Source organism: Monodelphis domestica, chromosome 2 (genome assembly GCF_027887165.1).
Source record: "Monodelphis domestica isolate mMonDom1 chromosome 2, mMonDom1.pri, whole genome shotgun sequence".
Lineage (NCBI taxonomy): Eukaryota > Metazoa > Chordata > Mammalia > Didelphimorphia > Didelphidae > Monodelphis > Monodelphis domestica.
In genome coordinates this window covers 206,964,751-206,978,259 of record NC_077228.1, presented here as the reverse complement: position 1 = coordinate 206,978,259, position 13,509 = coordinate 206,964,751, and the positions used below count along the sequence as shown (strand labels likewise).

Genomic DNA, 13,509 nt, shown 5'->3' with positions numbered 1-13,509 from the left:
TAATAATTTTATTAAATAGAATGGAAAGGAATAGGAAAGAGAAGGGAAGGAAAGAGAAAAAGGTGAAGAAGACAGGAGTGAGAGGAAAAGTGAATTAGGTGGTGAAGGGAGGTAGAAGGGAGAGGAAAGGAGCAATGATAACAGAGATTTCAAACCTCAGGGACACATGTTTGTCATAATACAAAAATAGTTAAGAACATCTGTGGTCTAGAGAGAGACAGAGAGACAGAGAGACAGAGACAGAGACAGAGACAGAGACAGAGAGACAGAGAGAGAGAAAGGGGGAGGGGGGTGATGGCCACTTCACTGATTTCCCTGACTCATATGGTGAAACAGTTGCCAGGGTCAAAGCAGGCACCACTGGATGGCTAGAGAGCCCAGTCTGGCAGTGGCTGTCCAAATGGAGTGGTGCTTAATCCCAACATGATGAAGATAACAGCAAAGGGCTGTCATGATGAGTGGTGCCATACCTGCCAGGCTATGCCCATAAAGGGAGAGAGACATATGGCCTCTGGACCCCTTTAGGACTGAGCTGAGACTGTTCCTGGCCCTACCCACCTTCCTTCCATCCCTGTCTATCCCCAGCTCTGTCCTGAAGGCTGGGCTCCCTCGTCTCCTGCCCTCCCTTCCCCAGTCCAGTTATTAATAACTCCTCACAGCAGTGGCTGCTTGACCTCCTTCATTTTGGTATGGAGGCTTAAAATTGCTCCATTCCCCTGAGGAGCCTCTTGGCCACCTTTACTCCCACTCCTCACTCCTTTTTCTAGCTCCCCCTCCCAAACCAATTCCTTCCACAGCCTCGCCTGTAAGCTTGGAGAACTCAGCTAAGCAGCCAGGTTACTGAGGGATAACACCTGTTCTGAGGACAGGAACATTCCTATGTAGGGCCTGAAGGCAAAAGAGACCAAAGGCAGAGAGATTCCTCTTTTCTAGGCTCAACCCTAGAAGCAGTGAGTCATACCATACCATGGGCTCACTCTGGGGAAGGTTTCTCAAATGCAGAGGAAAAGAGATAAGGTAGGAGATTTTTAGCTTGGCTGCGGCAGTACCATCAATATGTTGAATGTGGCCAGACTACTGATGTTAACTTTAATTTCAACTGTCCTAGGGTTGTCATTGTAAAGCACTGGGAATGGAAAAGAGTGGAGAGAAAGTGTCTAACTGCTACCCACCCTTTAAGGCTCAATTCAAATCCACAAAGTCTTCCCTGACCAGCCTTGAAAGAATCTCTCTCTGTCTCTGTCTCTGTCTCTCCCCCTCACTTTCTCTCATCTGTCTCTCTCTCCCTATGTCTTTCTCCCTGTCTGTCTCTCTATCTCTCTCCTGTCTCTCCCTCTCTCAACTGTCTGTCTCTCTTTAAGGTCTATAATGACCTTATCCTAAATCCCATCAATTATTCACTCAGTCCTTCTGATACACTGGTTTGTAGGATAAGTTATCTTTTTTTATGTCTACATATATGTATTCTCCCTGTTGTGGGGTGCAGAGGTGAACCCCTGGGGTTCAGGAAGTGTACCTTTTGCAAGAATGCAAGACTCCGAAACAACATCCCCAACTAAACTAGCGGCTTCTTACAGGCAGAAACTATCTTAAAAAAGGAAAACTAAAACCAAACTTCTTCCTTTCTCCCTAAATCCCTATCATTGGGCTTCAAACATAGCAGGCATTCAAATGCTTCTTGAGGGACTGATTAAAGCCTAGGGTCATTGTACTGTGATACTTCCCCTTCCTCTGCTTCCAGTTCCTCTAAACCAATGGTTCTTAACCTAGGGTTTAGTGAACTTCTTGTTGTTTGTTTTTAATAATTATACTTCAGTATGATTGATTTCCTTTGTAATCCATGTATTTACTTTAGGCATTTAAAAACATTCTTCTAAGGAGGAGTCCCTAGGCTTCATCAGATTGCCTGAGAGGTCCAAGACATAAGAAAGATTAAAAATACAATATCTACACCCTAGCGGGTGTGCTATAAAATTCTGCCCCAATAAGGAGCTAGTTGAGCCCAGAAATGTTCTTTCCCACTGTACACCACACACACACACACACACACACACACACACACACACACACACACACACACACACCCTACCCTCCCAGAGTGGAAAAAGGTTCTTGCTTCTCCTTCTCCCACTTGATGCATCTCACCTTCACACTCTTTGGGTCGAAGGCAGGTTCCTTGGGGGCTTCTGGAGCTGGGGCAGGAGCTGGAGCAGGGGCTGGGGCTGGGGCTGCCTTGGCTGCCTCCTTCTTGGGCTCAGGCTTCTTGGGAGGCATGGTGCTGGGATCTCTGGTGGAACTAGGAACCCTAAGAGGAAGCAAGGAGAGCCTGCAAGTCAGAGAGACAAGAGCCTTAGGTTTCTCTATCCTTTATATCACTGACCCAAGCCTCCCCCTCTCCCCCCAGAGGGGCTGGGCCAGAGCAAAAGCAACTGTCACTGACTATAAAAGGAAGAAACACCCGCAGGGTCCAGCTGACAATTGTCCATTGTCACCAGATTTTGGGGCCACCAGCCCCCACCTTCTCCCTACACCATCCCTGTGGCATCCAGACCAAGAACAGGCTGCCCTCTTCCTGCTGCTTGAGAGAAACACAAGAAACACAGAGGGGACAAGGGGGCCTAGGGCCCCCTTAAAAATGCCAGAGTCTGACCACGGGGATGAGCCAACACATAGCAGCTGATAACCCCACACACAAAGCCCAGGGGAGTGCGGGGCTTTTTTTAGCCCCTCCTGGGCGGGGGCTGCCTGATGCACATTCCTTTTAGGCAGAGATCTGTTCTGTACCCTCCACTCTCAGCACAATCCAGGGGGGCTCAGCTTTCCGGTCCAGAACCCCACAGCGATAGTAGATGAGCAGGAGGATAATGAATCCATTCTAAGGACTGTCCTTTACTCGCCAATCTCATGACCTTTAGGTTCCCCAAATCATGAGCCTCAACAAACTTAAGTCGCTGAACTTCTACATTCATTCAAAAAATATTTGTTAAATGTCCTCATTATGCAAGCTCCCGGGGCCCTGACACCAGAGCCATAACTAGGGTCAGGGAAAAGGGGCTTTGCCTGACATGGTGTGGAGAGAGGGTCTGGGGTACGAGGAGTGCTTCCTCTCTGCCTCACATCTCGGTCCTCTGCTGGCCCACACTGCTCTGTGGCCTATTGACCTATTGACCCATGATGATTTTTGCCCCCAATAAAAGAATTCCTGGTTAAGGCACTACCTGAATACCTCCTCGTCCTGCTCCTGAGCTCCCAGGCTCCATTCTTCCAAGTCTGCTCATCATCACAGACCCATACATTTTTTAGAATTATAAGGGGGTCTTATGCCTGAGCACAGAAAAAAGCTTTTCAGAGGGTGACCGAGGGACGACATGAAGGGCTAAGCAGGGACAGAGAAGAGATGAGAACTGGCAAAAATTCCTTTCTGAAGCCCATGCCCTTTCTGAAGTCGGCAAAGTGGCATAAGCCCTCACTGATTCTGCTGCTCTCACGACTCAAGGAAACTCTTAGTATATTCTAACAATGGATAGGGAGAGCAAAGCATTTAACTTGGCCCACAATCACTATGCCTAGAGTAATAATAATAATAATACATGTCCATAAATAATATTACAAAGAATCACTATAAAAGAACATTAAGTTCTGTAAAACACTTTACATATATTGTCTTACTTGTTCCTCACAACCCTGAGAGGTAAATACTATTATTATCCCCATTTTGTAGATGAAGAAACTGAGGAGCAGAGACATGAAGTGACTTGTCCAAGGTCACACAGTAATCTGAGATAGAATTTCAACTGAAGTCTTTCTGACTCAAAATCCAGAGTTCTCTCTCAACTACATCAAATAGGAGAATTATGGGGCAATTAAGTGGTTCAGTGGAGAGAGCCAGGCCCAGATATGAGAAGTCCTGGGTTCAAATATAACCTCAGGTACTTCCTAGCTGTGTGACCCTGCTCTTACCTCTCTTCTGCCTTGGAACTAACACACAGTATTAATTTTAAGACAGAAGGTAAGGGTTAAAAAAAAAAAGAAATTGGGGAATTAATAGAATATTATAGAGTCTTCGAGCTAGACGGAACCCTAGAAATTACTTGGTCCAAACACCCCACATTATCAATCATGATGTATTGGGCAGAAGTCTAGACCCAAAGTCAAAAGGCCTAAGGTTAACTTCCAACTTGAATACTTAATAGTGACATCGCCATGAACAAGTTTCAATTTTATCTTTAAAGCTGGATTCATGATACTTGCTTTTTATCTATCTCAAAACACTGTTATAAGGAAAGCACTTTATAAATTTTCACATTATACATATGTGAGTTATAATAATTCCCCTCAGCAAATGGAACTATGTTCCATGTGCTGAGCAGTGTTCTAAGTTCTAGAAATACAGATATAAAAACAGATATTCTCTCAACCCTGAAATATCTTATAATCTAGTAGAGAGGAGGGGATCCATCCATACAATTATAATACACATTTTAAAAAACACTTACTAGCTGTGTGACCCAGGACAAGTCACAACCTTGTTGGCTTCAGTTTCCTCATCTGTAAAATGAGCTGGAAAAGGAAATGGCAAACCATTCCAGTATCTTTGCCAAGAAAATCCCAAATGGGGTCATGAAGAGCTGGGCATGACTGAAAATGACTGAACAACAATGCAACGATCCATAAAAAGGGGGATGATTCTCAAAGATGGAGAATAACCAGTTCCATCTAGAGGAAACCAATGAAGAAACTGAAGCTCAGAGGGTAACCAAAGGGGGGAAAAACTCATCTAAAATCCCAAGTTCTCTAGCCAGCCCACTATTCTCCAATGCTACAAATACCCCTTGTTCCTTTATTCTCCTCTCACCTCTTTTCCTTAATATTTCTTATATCTTCCCCCAAAAAATTGTTTTCTCTACTATCATGTAGTAATCTGTTTACTCAATTTTTCTTTATCTTCTCCCCAGCTTGGTTTGTTACATGGCATTGTGTAGTTCCCAGAGGACTGAGGGGAAAGGGAATGTGAAAGAGGAAGATGACACTTAGCTTCTCCTCAACCCCCCCCCCCCAACCCATCTTCAATCACCTAGCTCTCAAGTCTGAATTTGAGTCCTTGACAAGGAGGAAAAAACAGATACAGAATCTGAAAGCCAGTGAGGTACACTGGAAAGAATGCTGGCCTGGGAGTTAGGAAACCTAGATTCTAACAGATGGTTCTACTGAATAACTGTGAATTATGATATTACATAGAATATGCAAATATATTATAGAGTATTATAATATACTGTATTATGTTCCATATTAATTATGTTATTATATCATTATATATAGTTATTAGATTATAGCTAACGTCTAGGCTTCAGGTTGTTGTTCAGTTGTATCTGCCTTTGTGATTTCATTAGAGGTTTTCTGAGCAAAGGCACTGGAGCAGTTTACCATTTCTTCTCCAGATCATTTTTGTGACAAGGAAATCACTTTAAAAGACTGATATATATTAATTTAAGGTCGCCAAGGAATTCAGCTATGTAATTCCTAAATGAAAACTCAAGTCAGCAGTCAATCTTTTATGGAGTTTAATTACAATAGGAGGAAGAAAGGAATTAGAGAGAGAGAGAGAGAAAAAGGGAGAGAAGGGAATAGGGCTTAAATACCCCTTCTGTTTAGGCTGGGCCAAAAGGCCCAAGCCCTTAGATAGCTGGGGCAAAGAAAAGAGATCAGTCCCTATTACTCAAGTGACCAAAATGGAGAAACAGTCTCAGAGGCCCCCACCTTCAGCTTCCTTCAGCGCAAGCTTCTCAGAGCACACTCCCACCACTCAGACAAACTCCTCAACCACCACCACGAGTCTTCAGACCCCCCTCTCCTTAAGGAAACCCATCCAAGTTCCCTCCCCTCAGTCCTCACATCTTCCAATCACCTGTCCATCAATTTCCCTGTGCCAATGGAGGCTCTAGCTTAACCCAGGACCGCCCAGAAGTCTCTGGCTTTGCACATGTCTGTTGAAGGTCATATTTTCAAATAATTAAATCTTTGATCCTTTGCTACAGCCCTTTCTAAATCCTGTTAACCTGAGTAGGGTAGAGATTGAAATAATTAAATTTTGATCTAGGCTGTAGCCCTTACTCAATCCTGTTAGGACTGAATAGGGTGGAGATTGATTCCAAGTATCTCCATTGTATCAATTCTAAAATCAATCATGACTCAAAGAAATTCCTGTTCTATGCTTAAGCATAGGTCAAAGCCCTTTCCATTGTTCAGCAAAAGGTTTCTGTCCTAAAGTAATCTTAAGAAGGTAGGAGGGGGAAACTCTCATGCCAATGGGGTTCACATTCCAATAGCCAAGACCCACTATCAATAGGGAATTTTTCAAGTATGAAATTTCCCAATGGTGAAATTTCCAACATTTATAAGTCTAAGAAATTTTGAGGTTTACATTTTACAGATGAGGAAACTGAGGAAAACAGGATTAAGTGACTTACCCAGGGTCATACAGCTAGTAAGTATCTAAAGCCATATTTGAATTTATTGCTTCCTGATTTCAGGTAGGATACTCTACCCACTCCACCACCTAGATGCCCTAAATTTACTTATCTATAAAATGGAAAGGGCTGAAACACCATAGACCTTTCCAGTAGGAACAAGAGCAAAACAAGGATATCCATTGTCATAACTATTATTTTACAGAATTCTAGAAATGTTAGCCAGAGCAATAAGAAAAGAAAACAATTGAGAGGACATAGGCAAAGAAGAAACAAAACTATGGCTTTTGTAGATTATATTGTTTATTTAGAGAACTCTAGAGACTCAATTAGAAAGTTAACTGAAATAATAACTTCAGGAGACAGAGTTAAGATGGTAGAGTAGAAGCTGAGAAAGCTGGAACCACTGTGAGAATCCTCTTCAACCAACCTTAAAATAGCACCTCAAAACAAATACTAGAGTGAAGGAACCAACAAGGAGAAAGAGTGAAGCAACTTCCTTGCAGAGAACAACTTGAAAGGTAGACAGAGAGGGTCTGGCTCACTAGGGTGAGAGGAGACTCAACCAAGGTATACTAGCCCAAGCCAACAGAAGGTGGCCTCCACACCCCACATCTACCGTTCTAGGTTCTGAACCTAAGCCCAAAGCCATGTCCAGACCCTGAGATTCTGCCTAGGCCAGTGGCAATGTAACCCCATATACAACCCTTAAAAGTTCCAAGGCTCAGTCTGAGCCTGTGGTGAGGTCTGGAATCTCAGCACAAGGCAATCAGCACAGCCCAGAACTGTAAACCAAGATTAGGAGTCCTAATCCAAGCTTGCTATTAAGGACTTGAAGCCCAGCACAAAGCAGTCTGTGGTGCATGCCTGGTCTGTAAAGACCCAGAGTGAGGCCCCAAGCCCCAGCACAAGACAGTCCATAGCTCCTTGGCCTGTATGGGCCCAGTCCAAGCTAGCCCCTACCAAAGTTGCAGGCCCCAGGGCAGGGCAGTCCATGATATGCCTGACCTAATCAAGGTCAGAATGAGACTAAGCCTGAAGCTCCACTTTGAGCTCCAGCAGAAGGCCTCAGGGGATGACTGAATCAACAATGGGAGGTGGCTTTCAGAGCTCCCAGCACACAGGTCATCATACTACCTTTGAAGAACTGAAACTTGAAGAAACCCAGAAATAGAGCATCAAGGAAAAAATGAAAATAAAAGAGTGGCTTCTTTACTCTGAGAACAGAGGCCACCTTTAAAATAAAAGTGAAAGTCAAGAAAAAGACTGGGGAAATGAGCAAATATCAAAAAAAAAAAAAAAACAAACACCTGGCCATAGAAAAGTCTTATGGAGACAAAGAAGAGCAAGACACAAACACAGAAGGAGACAGTGAAAGCAAAACACACACTAAACTTCAAAGAAAAATATGAATTGGTCTCAGGATCTGAAAGAGCTCAAAAAGGATTTCAAAAAACAATTAAGAGAGGCAAAGGGAAAATGGAGAAGAGAAATAAAAGAAGAAAATAACAGCAATGTGGCCATATAAAAAAAGGATGTTCAAAAGCTCATGGAAGGAAATTATTCCTTAAGAATTAGGATTGGGAAACTAAAAGCTGATGAGATATCAAGAAGCAATAAAAAAATCAAAAGAAGAAAAATAAAAACAGAAGAAAATGTGAAATATCTCATTAAAAAAACAACTGACCTAGGCAATAGATGCAGGAGAGACAATTTAAGAATTATTGGACTACCTGAAAGTCATGATCAAATTTTTTAAAAGCTTGGACATCATAATATAAGAAATTATCACAGAAAACTGCCTTGATATTCTTGAATAAAAGAGTAAAATGGAAATTGAAAAAATCCACAGATCACCTCCAGGAAAAAAATCCCCAAATGACATCTCCCAGGAATATTATAGTTAAATTCAAGAGTCCGAAACCCCTGTGAATTGATCCAACCATTCTGGATGGTAATTTAGAACTATGCCCATACCACTGTTGGGTTTATACCCCAAAGAGATAGTAAAGAAAAAGACCTGTACAAAAATATTTATAGCTGTGTTCTTTGTGGTGGCAAAAAATTGGAAAATGAGGGGAGGCCCTTCAATTGGGGAATAACTGAACAAATTGTGGTATCTGTTGGTGATGGAATACTATTGTGCTCAAAGGAATAATGAACTGGAGGAATTCCATATGAACTGGAACAACCTCCAGGAACTGATGCATAGTGAAAACAGCAGAACCAGGAGAACACTGTACACAGAGATTGATACACTGTGAAACAATTGAATGTAATGGACTTCTCTACTAGCAGCAATGCAATAATCCAGGTCAATTCTGAGGGATTTACGAGAAAGAACACTATCCACATCCAGATAAAGAACTGTGGGAGTAGAAACACAGAAGAAAAACAACTGCTTGATCACTCAGGTCGATGGGGATGTGATTGGAGATGTAGACTCTAAGTGATCACCCTAATGCAAATAATAATTTGGAAATAGGTCTGGATCAATGACACATGTAAAACCCAGTGGAATTGCCTGTTGGCTGAGTGGGAGGGAAAGAACATGAGTCATGTAACCATGGAAAAATATTCTAAATTAATTAAATAAAATTTTTCAAATTCAAAAAAATAAAAAAAAGAAACCCCAACCCAAGGAAAAAAATATTTCAAGCATCCAGAAAGAAAAAATCCAAATACCATGGAGCTACAGTCAGGATTACAAAGAACTTAGCAGCCTCCACATTAAAGGATGGGAAGGCCTGGAATATGATATTTCAGAAGTCAAAAGATCTAGGTTTACAACCCAGAATCGCCTATCCAGCAAGGGGGGAAATGGTCATTTAATAAAATGGAAGATTTCTAAGCATTCCTGATGAAAAGACCAGACCAAAAGAGAAAATGTAATGTCCAAACACAAGATCAAAGAGAAGTCTAAAAAGAGAAAGAGAAAATTTTAAGGGATTCAAAAAGGTCAAGCTGTATTTATTCCAATGTGGAACCTTGATATTTGTAATTCTTAAAAAAAATGTTATCAGTATGAGACCAGTTAGGAGGAATATACACAGACAGAGGGAGTAAGCTGATTAGGATGGTACAATATTTAAAAAAAATCAAGGAGTGTAAAAGAAGACAGCACTAAATAAAAAGGGAAGGAAGAGGTAGAATGGGGTAAAATATCTCACCTGAAGAGATATTAAAATGGAGGTGAGGATGAGGGTGATACTTAACTCATCATAACTAGGTAACAACCATTATCATTCAGGTATGGAATCCTACCTTATCTAATAGAGAAATAGAAAGGGAATAATATGGTGGAAGGGTGATTAAAAGCAAAACACTTGTGAGGAAGGACACAAGGAAAAGAGAAAGAACAAAAGGAGAATTTCAATTTTCAAAAGGGGAAAATAAGATGGAGGGGAATACACAGTTGGTAATCAAAACTAGGAATGTAAATGGTACAAACTCACTGATAAAATGGAAGCAGATAGCAGAGTGAATTAAAAACCAGAATCCTACTATATATTGTTTATAAGAAACACAGTTGAGGCAGGGAGACACACACAGAGTAAAGGGAAGGGAGCTACAGCAAAATTTATTGTGCATCATAGAAAGTAAAAAAAGTAGGAGTTGCTATCATGATCACAGACAAATCTAAAGAAAAAATAGATCTGATTAAAAGAGTTAAGGAAGGAAATTACATCTTGCCAAAAAGTACTATAGACAATGAAGTAATATCAATACTATGCACCAAACAGCTTAGCCTCCAAATTTTTAAAGAAGAAATTAAATGAGCTTCAAGAGGAAATACACAGTAAAACTATACTAGTAGAGGACCTCAGCTGCCCCCTTTCAGAACTAGATAAATCAAACCAAAAAATAAACAAGAAAGAAGTAAAGGAAGTGAATAAAATTTTAGAAAAGTAAGAACCAACAGATCTCTGGAGAAAACTGAATGAGAATAGAAAGGAATATTCCTCTTTTCTGCAATACACAGCCATGTATTATGAAGATGGAATTAACGCTCCCCTGGCGATTTTTAGATTTAATTTTTTTAAAAAGCGTATACACCCCACATATCCTTAAGTATTAAGAAGGTCTGTGACCCACATGTGCTATAGTGAGTGACAAATCAAAATCCACAAAGCTATAGCTTCAATTGGTCCATGTAAAGTGGAAGGAAGGCACCGGAAGTGACAAAAGGTAGGGTCTTTAAAAGTGGCAAGAACTTCCTGTGATGAGCTCTTTTGCCTTCAAACTTGGCCCTAGAGGAGCTCCAGCTGGGGACGTAGGACTGCTCTTGAATTTTCCCTCAGAAATACCATGTGGTTGAGTGAAAAAAGGCTGACTCCTTTTCCTGGCTTTCTGGAGGTACTAGCCTCTGGAGAGGCCCCTCATCTTCGAGGAGGCCTTGTGGCTTGAGCCCTTGTTTAATTTTCCTCTAGCCCCCCCTTTAGTGGGGCCTCTAAAGTCCTGCCTGGTTCAGACCTGGCTGTAGCAATTATTTTCTCTCTCATTTCCTTATTTTTACTCTTTCTCCTTTTATAAATAAACTACCATAAAAAGTCATTCTGATTTGAGTGATAATTTTGGTGATCACACTCTTATAAATTTAGTCCAACCCTTTAATTTTTAACCCTTACAGTATTAGTGCATAAAAACTTCACAACCAAATGTAGAAAAGCAGAAATAATAAATGCATACTTTTCAGATCACCATGCAATAAAAATTATAATAAGGGGGGAAGAGTCAAAATGGCAGCTGAGTAGCAACAAAAGCTAAAATTGCTCTGACTATCCTTCTATGCCAATCTTTAAAAAGCATTTCAAAAAGACAGCAATCCAAGACAGAGTCAAGGGGCTTTCCCAATTAGGCTGATTCCTTTTTCCTTTCCTTCCAAAACACTATCCTCTTAGGAAGCCCCTAATCTTCTGAGGAGGTCCTGTGGCAGAGATCTTTGAATTCCCCCTGGCACAGAGAAATCCTATATACCCTTTTCCCTCTCTTCTTCTTCTTAATTCCTTAATTAAACCACCATAAAATTTCCAAACTGACTTGAGTATTTTATTTGGGATTTGAATTAATCCCTGATGACCAATTAAGTTTATATTCAGCCTCAACCCTAAAATTTACCCTTACACTTCCAAATTGATGGATTGAAACTCCCCTCCTACTACATAGACTCTGAATCAATTTCTGTTGTAACTCAAAGTATCTAATTTATTTTGATATAAAGTTATAGAAGGAATGAGGAACAGTGGAATCATGCGTCAGCTATGGGAAAGGGAAAGGGGGGGAGGGAGGAAAAGAAAATGATCTTTGTTTCCAGTGAATAATGTATGAAAACGACCAAATAAAATAATGTTTAAAAATTTAAAAAAAAAAGAAGGAATGAGGAAATGAAAGGAAGGGAAAGGAAAGAAAGGAAAGAAAGGACAGAGGGGAAAAGGAAGGTCCCTACAATTTCTTTCCTGTTACAACTTTGGAGGGCTTGACCAAAGAAAATGCTCTGAGTTTCCCCTAAGGGAAAAAAAATAGTCTCTATTCCAAATATTGGTTTCAGTTGGGCATTGAGAACTTCATTCAGTTCAAGCAGAAAAGATTTGGAGATGAGAACTTATTCTTCCACCCAGCTCCCCACAGAGTCCCAGATAAGAAGAACAAATCTTTCTAGCTCCAACTGCTCTTGAATCTTCCTGGAACTCTCCCATCCCCACGCAGATCCTGAAGGTTCCATTTGCTCCTTTTCTGAGGCATCCCTTCAAACTTCAGGTTTCTCTTGCTTTTTGCCATTCCCTTATTCACAGGGGGGAATCAAAAGCAAAACCACACACAGAGGAGTGTTGGTCAATCACCACCCCCCACCTACCACAGCAGGTTCTACAACAGCAAAAGAGCACCTCAGACTTACCCCTTGAAGTAAGAGAAATGGGAAGAGAGAAGTAAAATAGGATAGATTATATCACATAAAGAGGCATGGGCAGGGGTGAACTATTATATTGAAGGGGAAGATGAAGGGGATGATGGGTAATACTTACACCATAAACTAGGGTATAGAATCCTATATTACCCTATAGAAAAGTAAAAGGGGAATAAGAAAGAGGGTGGTTTGGAAGGGAGTAATATAAGGGAGAGAGAAGTTGAGGGGGGTGAATAAAAGACCCTATAGAGAAGTAGGAGGAAAATAAAAAGGAAGGTGGTAGAAAGGAGAGTAATAAAAGGGAGGGGAAAGTGGGGGAGTGATTAAAGCAAAACACTGGTGTGGAGGGAAAGAGTAAAAGGAGAAAGGTCAGGGGAATACACAGATGGGAATCATAATTGTGAAAGTAAATGAGAAAAACTCACCCATAAAATGGAAGTAGATAGAAAAGTTAATTAAAAAACAGAATCCTACCATATGTTGTTTACAAGAAACACATATGAGGCAGGTAGGCACACATAGAGTAAAGGTAAGGGGCTGGAGCAGAATCTACTGGGCTTCAAATGAGAAAAAATTATATTCAGTAAGGGACCATGGTAAGACAAATTAAAAATTAACTGGAAACTAAATAATGCTTTAAAAAAAGGGTGAGTCAAAAACCAAATTATAGAAATAATCAGTAATTTCATTAATGAGAATGACAATAGGAGAAACAAATTAAACTTTATGAGATACAGCCAAAACAGTACTTGGGGAAAATTTTGCATCTCTTAAATGCTTACATTAATAAAATAGAGAAAAAACATTTCAATAAATGGTGCATGCAACCAAAAAAAAAACTAGAAAAAGAGCAAATTTTAAATCCCCAATTAAAGACTAAATTGAAAATCCTAAAAATTAAAGGAGAAATTAATAAAATCTAAAGTAAAACTATTGAATTAATAAATAAGACTAGGAGTTGGTTTTATGAAAAGTCAAAATAGATGGAGCATTGGTTACTTTGATTAAAAAAGGAAAGAAGAAAATCAAATCATCAATAATAAAAAGTAAAAGTGTCAACTCATTACCAATGAAAGAAATTAGAGCAATCATTAGGAGCTATTTTGTCCAATTATATGCCAATAAGTCTGACAATTT

General features: G+C 40.4%; 1 protein-coding gene across 6 annotated transcripts in view; it reads right to left on the bottom strand.

Moving 5' to 3' along the window:
• The window catches only part of MYL4 (myosin light chain 4), a 73,556-nt gene that overhangs the window by 17,709 nt on the left and 42,338 nt on the right, over positions 1 to 13,509 (bottom strand). For 3 of the 6 annotated variants that reach the window (XM_056817023.1, XM_007482522.3, XM_056817024.1), the window contains exon 2: positions 2,146 to 2,305. In XM_056817023.1, coding sequence (XP_056673001.1) covers positions 2,146 to 2,274 — 129 coding nt within the window. In that variant the 5' untranslated portion in view covers positions 2,275 to 2,305. Of the gene's footprint in view, positions 1 to 2,145; positions 2,327 to 13,509 lie in introns of all 6 variants that reach the window. The other 3 variants (XM_056817021.1, XM_056817020.1, XM_056817022.1) reach the window with 1 other exon arrangement.